The 21592-nt window shown below is 38.2% G+C and overlaps 1 protein-coding gene across 1 annotated transcript; it reads right to left on the bottom strand.

Annotated features, from left to right (window-relative positions):
- Window positions 1-673: 673 nt before the first annotated feature.
- On the bottom strand, window positions 674-11544 carry LOC311165004 (uncharacterized protein; the record flags this gene model as incomplete). Its single annotated transcript, XM_084224711.1, has 6 exons — window positions 11521-11544; window positions 8361-8500; window positions 6350-6472; window positions 4278-4349; window positions 1953-2062; window positions 674-835 (listed from the first exon to the last, which is right to left on the bottom strand). The coding sequence occupies exons 1-6, from the start codon at window positions 11523-11525 to the stop codon at window positions 674-676; spliced, it is 612 nt and encodes a 203-aa protein (XP_084080837.1). The 5' UTR covers window positions 11526-11544.
- Window positions 11545-21592: the final 10048 nt, after the last annotated feature.

Raw genomic sequence — 21592 nt, 5'->3', positions numbered from 1 at the left:
GTTTACAACACATAGATTTATTAATTTTGTAATTTAATTTGGTAATTTTTAAATCATATTTTGCTTTTCTAACCCATCAAATATGGCATTAGTTCTAAAGAAAACTATCTTTTTTTAAAAGTTCATTACTTACTATATTAAAATAATCCCAGATTAATAAATTGATAAATTATTGAAAAAATTCCATTAATATAGTCCTCCTTCACCATTTGCAATGCAAAATGAATTGGGTTGAAAGCAAATACTTAAGACAGTCCTTCAAACTGAGTAATGCCCAGGTCCTATTTAGAAATGCCGCCCTGATTGAACCATATTGTACCAGGACACCCAAACTTTTTCCAGATAAGAAGCCTTGTCCTGTTCCATACCAGAATCCGTGTTGAGACTAAGGAAATTATTTGTATTGTGCTGGAAAAGGAAGGTTTGTGATCTTTCCAAAGTTTTTACATATTTGGTAGACACCAAGTATGTCTTAGTTCATCTTTAGATAAGAATTGCTTTCAATTATGTCAAGAAACATAATCTGGTATGACCCGAAATTTTAAAACAGTTAATCGCAAAGTAAAATCTCGTGGCTGCAGCTTTCTTCACAGAGAGCAGCGGGCACAACTTTCCCAGGCACTGTCCTGGGAAAGTCTGTGAGAAGATCAGAGAAGAGATTGCTAAACAATTCTCATGTCACTCGCTGCAGCTGTTGTTGTGCACATGTGGAATGTGTTACAGGGATTTGTTTACCAAAGGGTAATTTCTTTATTGGCCACTGGCGATGGTGTTTGGATTCAATTGACCAACCTGGTCGAAGCTGTATTGGACTGTCTGCAAGGGCGATGAGTTTCTTAGAAGTATAGTACAGTATAGTATAGTATAGTATAGTATAGTATAGTATAGTATAGTATAGTATAGTATAATAAAGCAATTTATCAGAATCTTCTGGAATCATGGAGCCAATGCTAATTATCACCCTGTCAGGGACCCATGCTCCGATAAAATCCATTAAGGCTCAACACTCAGTTTTTCTCTTGATGTGGCGGAACACCCTTCAAACAATTGATTTATGAGAAGGCAACCTCTGAACCAGAAAAACCCTTTCATAATAGTTGCTGTTTCAGGGACAGAAAGGAAAATCCCTTTCTCTGAGTAATAGGGTAAAATATGATTTATGTGTCTTACAATATACACTTCCCTAGAAAAATTCAGGAAATAGATTTTATGGAGAGTCATTTGTGAGTCAAAAACAAATGAAAAACATCCAAGACTTTTTGAGAAAGCATTTGGTGATTTATACCATTATGCATGGCTGACATTAGACAAAGGGTTGTTCTTTATCTCAACATCCCTGTGTAAACAGAACTTCTTGGACCTTTGCTCAGCTTTAGACGGTAAATTGCAACATAGCATTTTTCCTCAGACAGATTTTAGCAGTGGTTATAATGGCTCTCAGGGGAAGACTAACCTTGCCTTCCCTTCCTATCAGAAACAAACCTTCACAAGACTGGAGAAAATGGGAATGCTTAGACACCAGATGGCAAATGTTTGAAACTGGATGTTCAGCTGTGTTTTCTCTTCATCACATTCCTTGTTCTGTGATGTGCATTCATTGGAAGAAAATAATTTCCATCTTAAAGCCATCTCTCTCCAAGGCAAGATTTCTTCTTTTACTCCCCTCTTATTTTCCTGCATGTTTTCTGGCTAAGAAGCCCCCTCTTCCTCCACAGAGACTGGACCCCAACATTCCTGACTACCTTCTAGTGGCAGTAGTCAATTATCCAACCCAAAACTTTTTGCAATAATTTTCTCTGAGTATTTCACAAGAAAAAATAAGGGGACATACTCAGAAGTTATGAAATGTGGAATGAGGTAAGAAAAATGAATTTGAAAAGTTCTGTGGGGGAAATTGCCTTACAGTAAGAAAGAGCACCCGCACATTATAAAGAAAATAAACAACTTCTTACCTTCAGAGACAGATGCTTCTTACCCTTGTACAACAAGACAAATTCATTAAGCTTTGATCTCTGTGTGAGGCTCACCAAATTTTTAGAATCTGTTTTACACAGAAGAGAATCTGTTTTACACAGAAGAGAATAATATGAGTATTGCTTTATAAAATAAAGAAGAGCTGAATATGCTCTACAAAGAGAGAGCATAGTTTATAGGCATGGGAACAGAAATAAATACAATCACTCTTGATATCATTCTCTTATTGAAAGTATTTAAAGTCTGTGACTTGGTGACACTTAAAATTTGCCATATATATAAATCATTTCTCTGCTTTTATGGTCAATGTATGAAATATCAGTTTTTCATTACTACATGTCATATGAACTACAAAGGCATATGTAGTGGTAGATAACTCATATGTGTAATAATGTATAATGTATAATGTAATAATGCATACCATGTTTATGGTATACACCTGGCTATTTATACGTCAATATGGAAAATGTAGCATTTTTTCCCTTCTACTTTCTGCATGTTTTTAGATAAAAATCCTTATACTATTATAATTGTGGATGCATTGGATTAATTCCATTTTTGAGCTAATACTATTTTTTCAGCTGCAGGAAGGAAGACAATATCAATTATATGGGACATTCTTCAGCCTGCTAAACTGACTTGCAAGCTTACTCCAAAAAATACCACTTATGCTTTTAGAAGTATGACAAGTGTTCCATTTAAGGCAAAAAATAGAAAAGAAAGTGGCAGTTGATCTATATGTTTAACTGCAGCAGCTGAATACAAATTTGAAAGACCTTAGATTATAATGCATTACCACTTACAGTTAAGGAGTTTGGAGTTTTTTATGTATTTCCAAAGGCATTTTTTAGCTTTTGAAGAATATTCAGAATTAGCAGAATGTATTCATTTCACTTGACTAATTTTAGCTGCTTTTGGCCCTGATTTTAGTCGCCTTAACTTTCCTTAACTGTAATGCTTTTGTATTACTCTCCTGAAGGAATTTTTCTGAGACAGCTATAGCATGAAAATAGCATAAAAATCCTTGTTAAATATTGAGAAAAGCTCAAGTGGACTAAGGTTTATTCTGTTTGAATGAGTATTTAGATAAATATAGTAGGCTACTCTAGCAGTTCTACAATTCTGTAATTTTTATTACTTTTTGTGACGTCACCTTAAATTGCCTCAGCTGCAATTGTCCAATTTCAGTTGTAGCATTTAAGAGGCACATCAACAGGCAAGAGCAGTTTCTTGTCCAGTTCAAGAGTGTTCTCTCTTGAAGGTAAGAGTGACAACAAAAGAGGTATGCAGGAGTCCATCCAGTTGACCAGGGACATCCATCAACATGACTTATATCCTAACTATCCTTGTCTTTCTCCATCTAGAGTTAGATGTGACTTGCTTATACATTGTTTAGTCTAAGTCCAAAGAAGCCCAACTTTCTCTGTCACCTTTAAAAGATGTGACAAGTGGTCTATCAAGCAGCCAGAGAATGGCAAGGAAAGTAAGGAACCTTTCTGTGATTGTATATCAATGATACTTCCACTCTCTGAAGAATTTTGAATTAATTACCTTGTCTCTCTGGTCACTAAAACCTTACCAGAGTCTAAGGCACAATTTAAAATCCATGCAAAGAAAATGCCTTGAAATTAAATAAATAAAAAACTTCTTGCTTAGGGATATCCCTAAAATGTAAAGCTTTGGGATCTGGGAGGATATCAGTCTTTTTATACAGTTCCCTCGAAATCTTAATTTGTCCCTTCTTCAAGGTGCAGTACTGGACCAGATTTGTTGTTATTGGTTACAGAAGCCCATGGTGATTGGAATTAGAGTGCATTTTTCTTCCACTGTAATACCTGAACTAATATATCTTTGACTTTCTCAATAATTTTGTAAATGTACAATACGAAATTTCCCAAAGTGTGCCTGCTTTATCTTCATATTATTACTCTTTGGTTTTCTTCTCCTGCTAAAACAAGTCTTCACTTTAAGACTCTTATGTGGGTGTTCCAGTAATGGAACACCCACACTTTTCTACAAAAAAACCTGTATGTTCCAGTTTGTATACAATATATTCCCTTACATATATTTGTTTTCAGTCCAAGCCACTATGCCTGATTTACAAATTTGTAACTTTGAAGTTTTCTTCTTACAGAACACAGAAAGGCTCTTTTATTTTTAGACCTGTGTAGTAACCTGAGCTAAGTGAAAAATCTGATACAATATGTTACTTTTAATGGCAAATCTATGTGTAAACCACTTCTACCTTCTTTTCCTACACTCAACTGTATCTTCAAAACCAGACCCTAACAAAGAGATGATACCTTTTTTTCCCACAAGAGGTTTATCAGTAACTGCTGCTTCATTCCTTGTGAACACGCTTAACCACGCAATATCTAAAATAGAAGGTATTTAACAAATATGTGGAATTAGAGAGATAAAAATCCTGAGATTTCAAAATAACACAAACAGTTTCAAGAATTGTTTTGAAACATGATCTGAGAAGAAGTGTGTAATTGCAACAGATATCAGATTTCTTTTCTTGAGGGTCTCTGAATTCATTTAACCCTGTAAGGCTGTACAGTTAGACTTGTGAACACTGAGCTTAAAAAGTGTACTGATTGCTTAATTATATTTTGCAACAGAGAATGCACCTAAGAAGCAAGAGGTTGGTGACCACCTGTAAAGCTTAGTATGCTATTAAAGAGGAGCCTGAAGTGCTTTGGCAGTGAAAGTGAGTACCTTAATTTTAAATGTATGGGATTGGAAGGCAACAGGTTGTTTCGGGCTTTTCTAAAATCAGCCTGAATCGCACAGCCAGTTAGCTGTGTTTATACCCACTTTGGTATAAAATGTCACGAACATCCTTGTTGCAACTTGTTCCTAATGTTATGTTGTCTTAACTGCATCATGAATATATGTCTTTGGTGCTTATGCGCACAATAATATTACAATTCATTTCTTTTTCTTGTTGTTGTTGGGTTTTTTGGGGGTTTTGTTTTGGCTTGGTTTTGGTTTTGCGTTCTAGGAATATCAGTATCCTCTACATCAGGCTTGTCAGACTATGTATCTGTTCACAAACTGTTTCTATTGTATACCTACACGGGTTTTAGTTCTGTTCATAAATTAACAGTAATAATTGTCTGAGTGACTCCAAAATTTGATGGAGTTCTCAAGGAAAAGATATATAAAAGATGAAAAATATATAAAACACACCACTTAAATACCCTACCAGTGTAGCTGTTGTTATTCTCAATAAAAATAGAATGAAAGTTATAGTAATTCAATTAAAGATTAATGAACTAATTAATCTAACTAAAAGACTTCAACTTTTTCCTCTATTTTAGTTAGAAATGTGTTTTACGGAGGGTTTTTTTCCTACTTTCACATCTCTGGAAATGGTACCATTCTAGAATAATTGCATCATTCTAGAATAATTGCATTTGATATTATTTAACTTTTCTCTACCAAAATCGTATCCTCTAACAAGTCTTTGCATGATGATAGTTATGATAACATCTTTGGTGTCAAATACGGAAGCCCTATTTGAGACAAAAGAGTTCAAATAAAAACAAAATAACCCCACAAATTCCAAAATGTTCCCTATTCTCCATTTTGCATTTGTTCTTGAGCATTACCTTTCCTTTGTCTCTCTTTTGAGCTAAATGTCTAGACTTCCCACTTAGTCAAATGAGCAAGAACAATATAATCTTATAATTTAAATATATAGCATTTGTAAATGCTATTGTAAATATTGTAAATCAGGATATAAGTTTTCTTGTATCATTATCAATATTCATACAGATCCAATATACTGTTATGTCTACAGAGAACAGGATGACAGAATCATTTAGGTCAGAAAAGACCCTTATGATCATTGAATACAACCATAATCTGACACTGCCAAGTACATCATGTTCCTAATCCCCACATCAAACACCTAAATCCCTATGGGGTGGAGACACAAACACTTCCCTGGGCAGCCTGTTTCAAAGCTTGGCAGCACTTGCAAGAGAGACATTTTTTCTAATATTTTATTTGAATTTCCCCTGGCACAATCTGAGGCCATTTCCCCTCATCCAGCCTCTTGTTATCTGGGAGAAGGGATTAACCCCCACCTGGATACACCCTCCTGTTTGGCAGCTGTAGAGATAAGGCCCCTCCTGAGCCTCTTTTCCTCCAGGCTAAACACCCCCACCTCCCTCAGCTGCTCCTCAGAGGACTTGTGCTCCAGATCCTTCCCCAGATCCATTGCCCTTCTCTGGACATGCTCCAGCACCTCAATGTCTTTCTTGGAGAGAGGTGCCCAGGGACACATGATGCATAGTAGTACATTTGAAAATTTCCTGACTACTACACATGCAATTGGTGAGTTTTGTTGCACAAGGAACGTTACCTTCATGGGATTGTGAATCCTTGGTAGATATTTCATGATGACCATCTTCATCTATATCAAAATGCACTGTTTTTGAATCCTCAGTTAGTATATAACATTTCAATGTTTTTCGCAGGCAAAACTCTAATAAAAAATGAGTTATAATTACTTTTACTATCAACAGAGAAATTACAACATTCCATTAGAAAAAGATCAAGTGCATTTTTTAACAATCTTTACTTGATAATCTATGTATATTTGAACTACGAGCAGTATAGCCAACATATACTAGAAATTATCCAGGGGGCTTAAGCAGCTGGTTTGAGCGCTTGGTATTGGTGTGAAGTAGGAAAATAAATATTTCTTTGCTTAGAAGGTTATGTCAGTGACCAGAAAATATGTATCTCAGTCTTTTAGAGAAACAACATATGAAAACTTGAGTTTGACAAAATAGCTTTCAAGTCAAGAGCCTGAGGAACAGTGTAAGAAAGAGGGATGGTGGACAGCATGCAGACAGCTGTCTTGAGAAAGACTAAAGATTGATGGGGACCGGATTAATTTGAATGTGGGAGAGTGGGTCCTCATTTGCAGTTGGCTGGTGAATGAGTAGACTTAGAGTAGCCGATGGAGCTCCGTGGGAAGCCTGAGCCAAAGCAAGGTTGTTCACAGAAGTCTTTGAGTGGAGAGATGTGAAAAATAAAGTTGTATGTTTCTTTATGAAGAAAAGAGGAGATAAAGTAGGGAATGTTTCTCTGCAGCATACTGTTTATAGACTAGTTTCCTCTATTTCATAGGTAAGTACTTGCCTGTTTCCCAACTTTAGATTTTGAATATTGAATTTTTTAGGTTAAAGTGCTAGCTAAAATAGCAGCATTTAGTTTGGGGATTAGACATCTGAAAAAAACCCCAGAAAGCAAACCAACAAACCCCAGTCTTTCTAAGTAAAAGCTTCCAGGAGGGAACTTGTTCCCTTTAATTCCTAAACACACCACTGTTGTTCTGGATATCAGAAGAATGTATGTCCAGACACTTGGATATCTGACACCTCCAGAATAACACTCTAAGTCACAATTTTGATTATGTTCAGCTGAAGACTGTTTTACTGGAAGAGATTTGATACTTTCAAATGCAGTTAAGATGTTTCTGAGATGACAAAGACCTCCAGGGTATGATGCGAGATAAAAAATCCTGTCTTTGCCAGAATAATTAGCCAAACAAAACAACAGGATACACAGAATGCATGAGCAGTAGCATAATGTTTTAGGAATCCTTGACTTCACCAAAAACTTTTTTACTTATTTTATAATAAGATACCTCCTCTGAAACATCTGTATTGAGGCAAATATTTTGAAAAAATTGCATTGTTTTCAAGAAGCTTTCTTTCCACCCTGTTTAGGCTGAGCAAAACTCTGCAGAAAGAGTGGGATGATGCACATCCTGACAACTTGAATCACACACTCCAGAAGTGGCAGGTTCTGTGTTGGACCTTTGATTATATGCATAGCTGATTTGTGGTTGGACAAAGATTTTCTCTTCAAAGGCAGCTGGCAATCAGGCTTCCAGAAAAAAGGATGGGTTGTTCTAAAAAACAACAGAACAACTACAATAATCAATACAGGAAACCTTTTAAAAATTTTATATTGAAGGAGCTATAGTGTAAGAATTCTACTTATACCTAGAATGACAAGAACTAGTACAGTGCCAAAACTAGAATGATTGGCAGGTCTGCTTATCATTCACCCTTTTCCAGGGGAGTACATTTGTACATTAGGAATTACTGGTCTGAACATGGTGGGGTGAAAAATGTAATGTCAGTATTTTAAGGAGTAATTTTGTTCTGGTTGTTTTAAAGGTAGCTTTTGGGGTCTATTTTTCATCAAATATTTTTATTTTTGATGTCATTATAGAAAAGCTGTTCCACATGCTTAATTTTGTTGGATTTTGCCTTGGATTGGTATATTCTTTTCAAGATTACAAACATATTTGTCACTCAGGTAAGAGTTACCCGACTTTCCAGGAGCTGTTATCTTACTTCTAGGCAGAAATTTCTTCTTCAAAGACGGCCTTCTGCAGGGAGGCATTTGATACGGCTTCGTACGGCCTGAGCGGAGCAGCATGTCAGAGTCGTTGAATACGGAGGACGATGATCTCACTTGACTTCCTTTTTGAGTCCTAAAAGCAGGAGTTACAATTTGTCACAAGACTTTGTGTTTCCTTTGAGAAACAAGTTTTCAAATATAATTTTGATAAATGACAGTTAATAGAAGTAGATAGACTCAAAAAAATGTTTGTCTGCTTGCATGATCCAAGCCTTTGTCTTGCAAAGCAAAAAACCTGCGTTCCCAGTGATGGTAAATCAGCTAACTGCCTAAACTAAGATGCACACCTACATGGATAACGCTGCTGTGTTGAACAAATATGTTTTGAAAGACTTCCCCTTGGATAATATATAAGCAGTGTCTGTGGCTTCAGTTTTTGTTTGTCAGTCATAGGAAACTAGCTACATTTTGCTAACTGAATTGGAAAATCACATTCATTTTGTTGATACAGTGTAAGATAATTGTCAATGCATTCATAAGTGATTGAAAATGATGCTAACTTCAAACCAGCATAATTTGACTCTCAGAGGTATACTGCAATCTTAAAGCAAGGCTCAGGAAATCTTGCCTTAGAAATGAAGACTTGAATTTGGAAACTTGAGGAATATGTTATAATTATTAAGGAATATCAGATTAGATACCTGGAGGAGAGGCTGATGTCTAAGAACATGAACTACTTTGATGGCGAAACCACCCAGGCATCTACTAAGGTATCCCAAAATTGCAAGTTAAATCACTGCATTACAGAAAAATCTAAGGATGTTACTTTGGTTTAAAGAAAAGAAAGCTGAAATTATGAAGTCTACGTGCTCTCCTGAAGTCACCTGTTTATGACAAGGGTTTATGGCAAGTGCAGACCAAAGAAAACAATGAGCTTCAATTCTGTCTGGTATCCTGGCGAATGAAACACCAAGTGTACCCACTTCACCAAGTGAAGATGGGTACAATTTTAGCCCCATGCAGCTTTGCACAGAATAATTAAACATCTGTCAGACCAGAAAGATTATAGCTCTAACACAAGTGTAATGGTTTGTAAATTCACCCAAGGAAGAGTAGGGCAGTTGTGTTTTCTGGTTTGGCTCACTTCCCTGATGCAAAACTTCCTATATTAAATTTTTTACATGAAATGAAAAACTTCTGTCCATGGCAGTTCTCTTGTTACCAGACTAAAAGGGATAACTAAGGCTCTTATTCACCCTCTTCAACTTTAGTTATAACAACATTCAGTTAGATCACTGAAAAGTTAAACATTTGTTATATGGGATTGCTCTTCCTTGTCAATAGGGCTCATATAAATGAGTGATAACTTGCAGTCAGAGGTAGAACAAAAAGGCTGGGTCTTCCTCATCTTGCTGAAACTGCTTTATCACTGAGCATTCTTAACAAAAGAAAACGTTCTTTGTGTTTTTTTCACTAGGAAACCGGTCTCTGGAAACTTCCACCTGAATGGGGCTTTGTGGTGCGTGTGGACAGTAATGCCACCTTGTGGATCTTGAGAGACTTTAGTCTGCAGGCGCTCGTTAAGAAAGCCTTAGGACTTTGCTAGGTCTGTGAGGCTCAAAACCACACATCACTTACTCAAGTTTCCTACTAAAAACAAGTGTAATTCTAGTTTGGCTGCTCTTGATCAGAAGTCCTGAAGATCCCAATTCCTGGTTTTGATCTATGTTCAGTCTTGCGCCTGCTTTACTTACACTCACAACAGTAAGAAAAAGAAGATGTTCTCGAGTCAGGACTGAGGAATTCCTGAAGAGGGCAGGCCAGTTCAAAGACATTTTCAGAAACACGTTTAGGAAGTGGATAAATTCTGAACAAACTTTCTATGATGAATTATGGACAGGTAACATTGATGTTAGGAAGGACTGTACTAAAATTTAATTACTTTGTCTTGTTTAAACAAGTAGAAAATAGGAAAGTCTGTGGAAAGAATTTCACCTCTGTTGGCTCTCCAGAAGGCAATTAGTTGATTTCCAGAACAATTAAAACTCCCTAAAATAAATAAAACAAGCTTTCACACCTTGAATTGCCATATATTCCTTAAGACTGAGTGACATATAAATACTCTCATTTCAAGAAACCTTTCCTGTCAATTTCATGTTCTTCTAGGCATCACCTATGCCCACATTTTTCAATCTTGGTCATAGTCTTTTATGCCATGTATATCTTCCTATGTTGATTTCTTTATCCTAATGTCTTTTATACCTATATCTTCCTCTCTTTTCTCTCTTCTATAAGATATACGTTGAAGTGGACTAAGATTTGGATATTGTTCTTGGCTGCAGACATGTCAACCACTGTTTTCCTAACTTGGATCTGATTAACTTCATTTTGCATCCAAACTAGGTATAAGGGAATTAAATTTCTTTACACTGCTGAAACTAGCAGCAGTATAACTACTCTTAATAAACTAGTGAGTCTGTTCGTGGCCAATGACAACAAGATCATACTAAAAGCAGAAGAAATTTGTTTTTTACTCCTACATGGATTACACTAATTCATTGACATGAAGATGGCAAAGAAAACCTGTTATATAACCTCTCTTGCTCCTGTTGGGATCTTGTTTGTTCTCTCTTTCATTTAATCCCAAATTACATGTGATCATAAAATCAAATTAAATCAAATTCAGTACATGAAAACAACATTTAGAATTTTGGAGTTCATTCATATGGTGGTATGTTCCAAATATTATCTCATACTGTGCTGACAAATTCTTAACCTGATATGTCTAAGATCCTTACAGGGTCAGAACTGTTTTAGTTGAGTGTATTGGGTCGCAGCTGTCAGGCCTGCAAGCAGAGGTAGTAATTCCTCCAGGTTTATTCTTATTTAAAAGTGGATTAAAAAGAATTCCTGGCATCCTATAGCTAATAAAAAAGGAGGTTATAGTCTCTTTCAAATCAGACTTTACAAAATCTATCATCTAAAATAGACACAAGAATACACAAAAATAAACAAGCTAGATGAAGAAAGAGATTTCTTAAGAAAACTTTAAGGTCAGTGGAAAAAATCACTCTTTCATAAAATTTCAACAAACAGTCTGATAACATAATCTTAAATTATTTAATCCTGCCATAATCTGCCATTCTTGCTTACCTCATTTTGTCTCTGCTGGGATACTTCAACTGAACAGAATGCTAGAAGCAGCTCTGTTACAGCCAATTTATTGCCTGAACAGAGGGCAGGAAGCCAAACCTCTGAAAAAAACAAAAGTCTGACGTGGATCTAATCTTCTAGATCTCTACACACTCTCATTTGTATCAACATTCCAATGGTTCTAACTGTTCCTGGAATTACAAGAGGGTTGAAAATTGTAGGAGCAAGTTTTTAAATGCCTGTTTCTGTATGATGCCACAGAAGCTTTTCTGCCTAGGACTGCATGCAAATTTTTAGCCACTAGTTTTGAGTACTCTACTCCTTTATTTTATGTCACTAATATTGTTTTTGTTATCTGTCATTCTTCCAGGGCTGAGTCACGTGCAGATACTGGGTTTATAGTAATACAGGCATATAAAAAGTAGGAGCGTAGCCTCTGTTTCAGGGAGCTCAAAGCAAATGGCTTAAACATTTACCCAGCTATCAAATGGGCTTTGCCTGCACTGCATCAATGGGAATATTTGGACTGCTTGTGACATGAGTGAACTGCTTAAAGTGGATATGATACACGCCTTTCCCCATGAAGCCCTGGTAATATGTAGGTTTTCATTATCAAATTTAGCACATTCAGTTGGCCTTGTCTACCTACCTATCTGCATTTCTAACCCTTCACTCCTATTGGTGAGTCCTTCTTATTGATATTATCTAACAATTTTTTAATTAGTGAGCCTTGCATTTTTACAGGAGTGAGTAACATTTTTATTTATCTCACTGAAACGATAAAAAATCGCCTAAAAACAATTACATTTACTTTTTTTTTTTTTTGGCCAAAGTTTTCTTAAAATCAAGAAGCTACTTCTTTTATCTAGAGTTTGTTCACTATATAAAGAAGGTTACATAATTTATCAGTGTTTGGTTTAGGAGAAGTCTTTTTCATTGTCTAAGCCCTCACCAGACACTAGTAATATATAGGGTCAACAGAAAGACTTTATTGAAACACATACTTAGTGACAAAGCAATGTGATGCTTTGAAATCTCAAGTCTTTGTCTGTTACCCAAACAGTCTGCAAAATGTAGGGAAGTTTCTAAATGGCATGGTGTAGGATTGTCCTTTCAGTACATGATCGTCCTAATTTTGTGTGGGATAGATTTAATTTTCAAGCTGGTATATGGCATAATGTTGTGATTTAGATTTAGGATGAGAATAATGTTGATAACAGACTGAAGGGAGAAGTGTTAAGCATTAGGACAAAGACTTTTTCTGTTTCTCACATCACACCACCAGTGAGGAGGCTGCGAGACACGAGTATCTGGGAGGAGACACAGGTGATATAGCTGACCGTGACTGACTGGAGGGATATTCCATACTATATAGTGTAAAACTCAGTAATATCAGCTGCAGATAGAGCTGGTTGGGGGCTTGGGAACTGGCTGTGTATCTGCTAGCAGGTGGCTAGCAGCTACCTTGTGCATTACTTGTTTAGTATACTCTAATTTTAATGATAGTTATTTCTGTTTCCCCTCCTGTTTCTGGCCTATTAAGCTGTCTTTATCTCAACGGGTGAATTTAATGTTTTTTCCCCCAATTCTCTTACTTATCCTGGGGTGGTAACAGGAAAGTGAGTAAGTGGTTTGTATGGTGTTAGCTGCCTGCTGGGTTAAACCACAAGAGTCCATTTTGGCACCCAACCCATGGGTGTGTAGGGTTAAGATAACCACTCTTCTGACATGTTAAAACAAATTTGTTATAAGCAATTAGTTGCATTGGTTTAATAGTTGCTAGCCACAATGTTGATTTATTTGATCTCAACGTTGTTGTGTGTTCTCAGAGTTGCATTGGGTAACACCTTATTAGCTGTGTGTGTTCCCTGCTCTGTAATTTCTCAGGTCTGGGTTAAGGTTATGATGTTGTTGTGCTTTGCAACATGGTTTTTTGGTATGATGAGCTGCCTGTTGGCAGGACTGAGGCAGTGTGTGCACCCAGCATTGCTGCTGCGCCTGCACGGCAGGAGCTACCTGTTGGAAATGACACCTAACTACACCTCCAAAGGTCCATCTGTGGGAATGACACTCTGCCATCCTTCCCTTCTCCTCCAGGTAAGTTACAACACCTCTCAGAAAGTATCCCCAGGGTGTCCAAACCAGCACCTTTGCATTGCTATGACTCATGAACATGTCTCGTGTCTCATGTAAGGTTATACAATGAGGTAAGAACATCACCCAGGGATCTGCCCTAAGGCTGGATAGTAACGAGTGGCAAGGGGTGTGGGGTAGGATGGACAAGTGCCTAGGACAGTGGGAATTTCCCAGTGTTTTGGAACTTCACCTCTAAAAAAGTGAGGGATCCAGAAAAAATTTATTAAAATATTTGGGAAAGATGAGCTGTCACCAGATTATTCCAGGGAGACAAATCGCTACAATGTGCTGGGGCCTGGTCCCTGTTGACAGAGCTCAGTGCCTGCTGCAGGAAGGAAGGTCTCTGGAACTAAGAGCAAAGTGACAGATTTCATGTCTGAACCAGAGAACCAACCTGTGCCAGTATTATCTGAGCTTGTATGTGAGGTGAAATACTAGAAGAAGAAGTGTGTGGAGGGGGCTAACAGATGGTCTGTGAGCTAGGAAGAGTTAGTTGGAAGAAGCTGATAAGAGTCGTGTTTACCCCTGAAAGGCAATCTGCTAAGGTTGTTGACATGGAAACTAAGAAGAAGAAAAAGATAAACAAAAGAAACCTGCAGCTGGATGTTAGTTGAAAACAGCGGAGGAGACTGCTCTGCATCAATGAACACTGTGTTGATTTATTGTAACGAATGAATAAGTATGAACTTTGTTGGGAATGTATAAAAGACAGCATGCTGTTACAATAAAGAGAGAAGCCTTCTGAAATTGTATAGTGCTCTTCTATGTGTCGTGACTGTCTCAACAGCAACAGAAGTGGACACATTTAATAAGGGCTAAAGCAGCTGCCTCGGAGGGGGATCAGAAAGCAGACTATTCCAAGCAGGGCTATCACAAGGTAGCTGGGAAGATAGGTAGAGGAAGATAGGTAGATCAGTGGGCCTATGACACATTGGGCCATCAAAGAAGAGATGCAACGTACAAATGGGTTTTTGAATGAGGGATGGACTTAGGGATATTATCCAATACCATACACCATCTCTCCAGCTCTGAAGGTCTACTATGACAGAAGAAGCCCAAAGCTATGGACTAATTTTACTCAATTTTAGAGGGATGACCCATAGACTAAGGGAAACATATCTCTGTGTAAGTATCAAAAGACAGGGAAGGATGCATTGGGAAGTGTGGAACCTGGGCATGACATAAAGGATACAGAATAAAGGGTGGGTATTGCTCTGGTTTTATTTGGGACAGAGTTAATTTTTGCCATAGTTGGTATAGTACTTAGTGACAGATTGAGGATAAGACTAATGCTGATGACACACTGATGTTTTAGATTTTACCAAGCATTGTTGGCACTAACTGAAGAAATTTGCAGGTCTTTTCACTGCCCCACCAGCGAGGAATCTGCGGTACAAGAAGCTGGAGGGGAGATAGGGAAGGGCGGTGGCGGAAAATGGGATCACAGCTGTTTATTTACCTTCCGGATTAAACTACAACAAGGAGAAATGCAATGACAAATGTATTATGTGGCAAAAGCATTTTAATTTGTTTTAATATAATTGTTCAGATGCTATAGCAAGTCAAGATTTGATGCTGCTGCAGCTGCATTTTTTAGTAAGGAGCAGGTTATAAAACATAGACTGCATATCACATGAACCATGCTTGCAGGCTGCACATGTCCTTGGGCCAGAACGTAAAATTCCAGGTTTAAGTATGCCATCCCTATAGCCATAACACAGAACAATCTCTTACCTTAAAGGGGCAACTGTAGGAACATCATAATGTGCTACATCACCACTACTCTTTAGGAGCTAAATAACACACACTATCAGCATCCACACACACAGAAGCTAATTGTAATTGATACAATCTGGGTACCATAGAAATACTGAGGATGCAACTACATGGCAGCTGACCTTCCATCTTAACCTTTACAGTTTCTTTTAAACTTTATTGTTTTATTGGTCCCATCAGCAATAACAGCACCAATAGCAGAAAAACCCAAAGATAATTTTGTACAGACCCTGATGAAAACCATCCAGTTACCATGTTAGAAGTGAAACAGAAGAGGCCCCTCATCTGAGCAACTCTGCACACTTCTCTTCTAGGCTGGCCTCTGGGAAGCATTTTCCATTCTCTGTCTGTTTCCAATATTGCCTGTCCCACCCCTACTTCCTGGCACCTGTGTCTCCCCCTTGCTCAATCTCAAAATTTCTTTCTCTCTTTCTTTCTTTCTTTCTTTTCTTGCTTTCTTGCTTTTATTCTCCAAGCTCCACCATTAGAGTTAATGATTTTCATTGATCATGGACCCCTCTTAATAACTATGCCCACAGTTGCAACATTAGGTTCAGTCCATTACAGGACAGGCTTTCAAAATTCTCTTCTAATTCAAATTATTATGTCATATTAAATTAACTTGAAAGGCAACAAGCTCCAGAAAACAGTGATAGAGAGAAAAACATCAATGAAGTTACTAAAAAAATATTGTATGTATAACTATTAGCATGGAAGTAGCAAGAAAAACAGCTGCCTACAACTGGTTTGTGTTTTTTTAGCTTTAGAAATTCATCTGCAAAAAGTAAATATTTGCCGAAAAGAGACGAAGGAAACGTTTCCTGGAACCACATGCCACTGCATGAATAATTTTGAGCATACAGTAAATACTAGCTATTTTATCAGCCATTTAATTTGCCAACAATTTACAGGAGATCTAATTCAGAACCTCTCAAGCTGGAAAAAACCTGGAACATAGCCAATAGACTGTACCACACAAAAAGATCAGACATGTATAATTTGGACTCCAGAGTATAGACAGATTTACACTGGGGAAAAGATCGATTACAAGTAGTAATAGTGTGAAGAAAGCATTTTCTAAACATTTTCAGTGAAAGCAATTGAAAATATTAAAATAGATTGTGTGGAGTAGGATGGAGACATCAGCTCAAAAACACTTGCTCTAGTTCAGAGTACAGGGTTTCTAAAGTCCAGAATATATATTAACATTTGTATGAGAAGTTTTCTTCACACTGAGATCTTTCTTCCCTAAAGGCATAAAAAACCAACCCAAATATAGTTAGCAGTAATATATTTTCTAACTGACCAAAAATGACATGACAACCTATCAATGCATTTTCATGGAAACTGTTGGGTTTTTTAAATATTCTAAGAACATTGTAGAATGAGCATTTGAGTTCCAACTTAATCTTGCTTCACATCCTGTTACATGGCATGCTAAGGACATATATAGGACTAGACAGAGCCTACTGTAGCCTATCTATCGCTCCCAGTACTTCCAAACTGTCATTAAATAACTGTTTTATGTGCACTGAAGACCTCTACTACTGAAAAGAGTGGGGACTTATTTAACCTTCATGTGTTTCTGCTTACAACAGAAGACTTATGACATAGTAAGGTCTATGCTGACCACTGCTGAAAAATCTACATTTTTTTTGAAATTTGTTCTTAAAAAGATACACACAAGAGTGAAAAGTGGCGTGTATAAATGAAAACTATTTCTGCTTCAGTGCTTAATTACTACTTTTAAACATTTCTCTAAGACTAGAGTTCTTACACCAAATGTTATTGTAAATGTTTTTTACTCATTAAGGGTTGCACTATTTTTGGTATTTCTTGGAATAAAAGAAGCCTGATACCTCTTGAACTTGAGATGGCAAAATATGTCCTCCCATCACCTGCTAGGGGACACACAGGACCACAAAAGGCGTTCAGCAAAAGGGGTCGACTAGACTGGAATATATTGAAGCCATACAAGGAGTGGCTGAGGTTACTTGTTCTTTCCAGTCTGAAGGAGACTGAGGAGACACCTCATAGTAGTTACAACTTCCTCACAAGGGGAAGATGAGGGAGAGACATTGATTTCTTCACTGTGACAGGACCAGTTACAGGACCCAAGGGAATGGCCTGAAGTTGTGTCAGTGCAGGTTTAAGTTGGATGTCAGGAAAAGGTTCTTCACCCAGAGGGTGCTTGGGCATTGGACAAGGCTCCTCAGGGAAGCAGTCACAGCACCAGCCTGACAGAGCTCATGAAGCATTTGGACAATGCCCTCAGGCACATGGTGTCACTCTTGGTATGACCAGAGCCAGGAGTTGGATGGAATGATCCCTGTGGGTCCTTTCCAACTCAGGATGGTCTATAATTCTAACACCCTGAGGTGCTCTAAGCCATGCACATTAACTGCAAATAGAGGAAAATATAGAGGCTGTCAGGACACCTTCTTGGACTTCAGTGGGTTTTCTTTATTGCATGCAAATATATTGTGGAGCCTCTCTCCTTGAAGGTACTGAAAACCCAACTGAATGAGACCCTGAGAAAGCAGTTCTGTTTGCCTCCACTTTGAGCATGGAGGCATGGAGGCAACAGACATCCAGAGATCTGTTTCAACCTCAGCTACACTGTGATTCTGTGAAATTAAAATTAAGAAAATATTATGGTTATATATTGATTAATTAATTAGTCTGACTTTTCTAAATCTCCTATTTTGAAACAACTGTATTTTCTCTTTGAATGTAGAATAAAACCAGACGTTTAGAAGAGATGTGGCTGAATGAGACAAAAGACTGTTACATTTTAATCAAATTTTGCTGATAGATTCCTGTAACTTTTGTGACAGCACTTCAAAACAAGAGTCGGTGTTTGTACAGACAATCATTTTAATTTATGCTTTTCAAATATTGCCCAGTCTTTCCAATATTCCTCATTGATGGACAATAGCATGTAAGTGTTGCAGTGTGTTTTTATTTTGCAGGTTATTGTTTGATTTGTACTTTGGTAGTTTTTTTCTCCCCCTGGTTTTACAGACCTGCCCTTGTTATTCAATTGAGCCAGGTGTCAGTTTATCTACTGTTACTTAACTACTTCTCTGCCAAGTTTCAAACCCCTTCCTCCCACATCCAGTTGTTAACCCTCCTGTCCCAAGCAGTTTTCCTCCCTTCTATCCCTCGCCCTTGTGTTCCACCCACACTTCTTACATTGTATCCTCCCTTGAGACCTGCCCCCCTTTATAAGCTGTTGTTTGCCCCCAGCCCATTGCCTGGGACCCTGAGACTCAGGGAGTGTAATATCAAATAAAGTAACCCAGTGCCACCCCAGGCCCCTGCTGCTGCTGTGGCCTTTTTGTTCCACGCTGCACCTCCACTGGTAGCTGGGATTCTGTGGAGCCCCCGAAAAGGGGGACTGTCACCCCGCCACTGTCACCATCCAGCCGGGACGTGCAACTGTTGGCACCCAACATGAGGCACCGCCTGTGACTCTAAGAGGAGCTGAGCGGCAAATTTAAAAGGCTCCTGGATTCTCTCCCGCCCTTCCCGGTGTTTTGACGCTTACCCAGAGGCAGAGAGAGGAAGCTCACCAGAAGACCCTGAGCAGAGAGCAGCAGGGAGCTGAGTGGCCGCTGCAAGCAGGGAAAGGTGCCCGCACTGGGACAGGCACACCGGGGACCCACAGTGGCCGCGCCCAGGGCTTCGGGGACGAGCCCTAAAGCACCGGGAACACCCAAGTCCCTGGCACTGGTGAGCCAAGAAAGAAAAAGTCCCCAGCCTACCAGCAACCATCAGATCCATTTGGCGAATCCTGGTACGGAGAGGTACAGGCGCAGGCAGATTGCCAGTCAGATGGAAGACCAGACACCCAAACTCGGAGGGTAAGTGAGTCAGAGCAGGGTTTTCTTTGTTTTCTTTGGTTTTTTTTAATTCCCCAGCGGGTGGGATCTGTCCCTGAGGGCTGTCAGCTGAGCCCGCAGGGACCTCCACACTGGGTCATTCCCGTCCCTCACTTATCAGAGAGGTGTTCCGTCTGCTCTGTTTTTTCCTCCCCCAAGTCAGGGCTCTCCCCCAGAGACCTGGGGCATCCCTTGACGGGGAGAGAGCACAGAACACCAAAGCAGGGCAAAAAATTTCTCCATCAAGCAGTAGCACGTTTAAATTCCTTTACTCTCTGTCCCTCAGACTTCCCGAAGCCCTCCCATGTCCTCCCTTGCAGCCAGGGCTGTCCACGCTGCTCCGAGCGTCCGCCGGACACTGTTCAGACCTCACTAGGAGCTGCAGTGCACCAAGCTGCCCCCACCCTTTTTTGTCCAAGATGGCGATGGCTGCTTGGACCATGCCTTCCCTCACAGCCCTTCTTTTCCCATCCCAATCTTGCCCCTGGCCCAACCCTTCTGCAAGGGCCACCACCCACAGTATGGGTGCTGGGCCAGTCCCCCTTGCAGGGGAGGGGTGGGACTGCAGCAATCCTAACCCTTCTTCCAGTCCCTCCTCTGGGGAGAGGGTGTCTGGTGGGAGACGTTCCTCCTAGAGGGAAGGCCCCTCGTCCTGGAGGGGCTCTCTCTCCCTAGGGGGAGAGGGGCTGGAGACCCAGATCCAGTAACTGCTGCCTTGCCCCCTCCCCCTGCCCGCCCAAAGTCTGAGGCACCTGGATCCATTCCCCGACCTATTCACTTTGTTACCAGTGGCAGTCATCAAATTTGTTGCAATATTTCTTGTAAATTAGACCTAATTCAGATTTTATTGACATTTAATTTTTATAACGATTTTCCTTGAAAAATTAGACTTTTTAAACCCCTGAAAAAGCCATTCTAAATCATAGATTTGAAGCTTTGATTAAAAGAAAAGAGAAACAGTCTAAACAAAACTGTGTTTATCATCTTTTTAGTGATTTTTACATATTTTTAATAATTCAAGTGTTTTAACCTTTTAATTGTAAAAGTGACTGCTCAGATTCCCTGTCCATCTCCCTATTCATTCCTTACCCAGTTTCCCTTTTTATTTTTATATTACTATGAATTGGCAAAGATATTGATATCAATTTTGTTTATACAAGTCTGATGAGTTCAAAAATTAGTTTCTAGAAATTGCCTTTTATACCCTGAGCATTGCCTTTCTTGCAAAGGGCCCTGCAGAAAGGCCATTCTCATGGTTGTGATAATAAAAGGTGAACATAAAAATTAAGTGTTACGTTTTTAAATTAAACATAAATTCTATAACAGTTAATCCCTTCAGTAAAAACTTGTTAATTTGAAGAGCTGCCAATTTCAAGTTACAAAATGCTTTTAAGATTTATGAGCAGCATGTTTTTATAAAAAGAAAAATGTTAATTTTATTAAATTTATAAAAAGTTTAATTATTAAACATGTTTTAAATTTTGAAAAATTATATATTCTCTTAATCCCCAAACTAAAATGTTATATGCTTTATTGAATTTGATTTAGTTATTATTAAGCAGTTTTCTTATCCCAAACTTATGTTTTTACATTGTTTTAAAAACAATTGCCTGTTATATTTGAAGTAATTTTGAAATTAACCCAGTTGTTGAGTTATATATTACAGATAGAAGATTATAATCATGCCAAAGTTTATTATGCTACACTCAATCCAGTGAATCCTCAAACCATTCACTGAACTGAACTCATTGAAGGAAACGACCTTCAAACTCGATGCTCTCCCACGGGACAAGAAGATAACTGAAGTTTTTTAAGTGCAAATGAAGATGATTGTCCAGAAAATCAGCCAAGAAAGATCAACCAAATTAATGTGATGAACACCTCACTGTTTTACTTTGTATTAAAAAATAATTTGTAATTGTATTAACAAAAAAAGAAAATACAACTTGTTAAAAGAATAGTAACCAGGAGCCAGTTTATTTTTAGTCAATTTAATACTACATCTTTTAGTTTTAAATCATAAATTCAAGTCAAAATTAAAAGAAAATTAGGAACTGTTTAGTATTAAATGAATTTATTTGTTTTATACATTTAACTTCTGGATACTATGAAAGATTAAGTTTTTTTAAGTCTATTGCTTTTAGACTTTTCAGAGCCAATTTTTTTAAGTTAACTGTAAGAATAATTGACTCCCCCAAAGCAGTTTCAAGCCACAGAAAGATTTCAATTAGTTTTCTTTTGTAATCAGTTACCTAGAAACTTTACTTGGTTTTGTA

The sequence above is a fragment of the Fringilla coelebs genome, assembly GCF_963513975.1.
Source record: "Fringilla coelebs genome assembly, chromosome: Z".
NCBI classification, from domain to species: Eukaryota; Metazoa; Chordata; class Aves; order Passeriformes; family Fringillidae; genus Fringilla; species Fringilla coelebs.
This window is presented reverse-complemented; position numbering and strand designations above follow the sequence as displayed.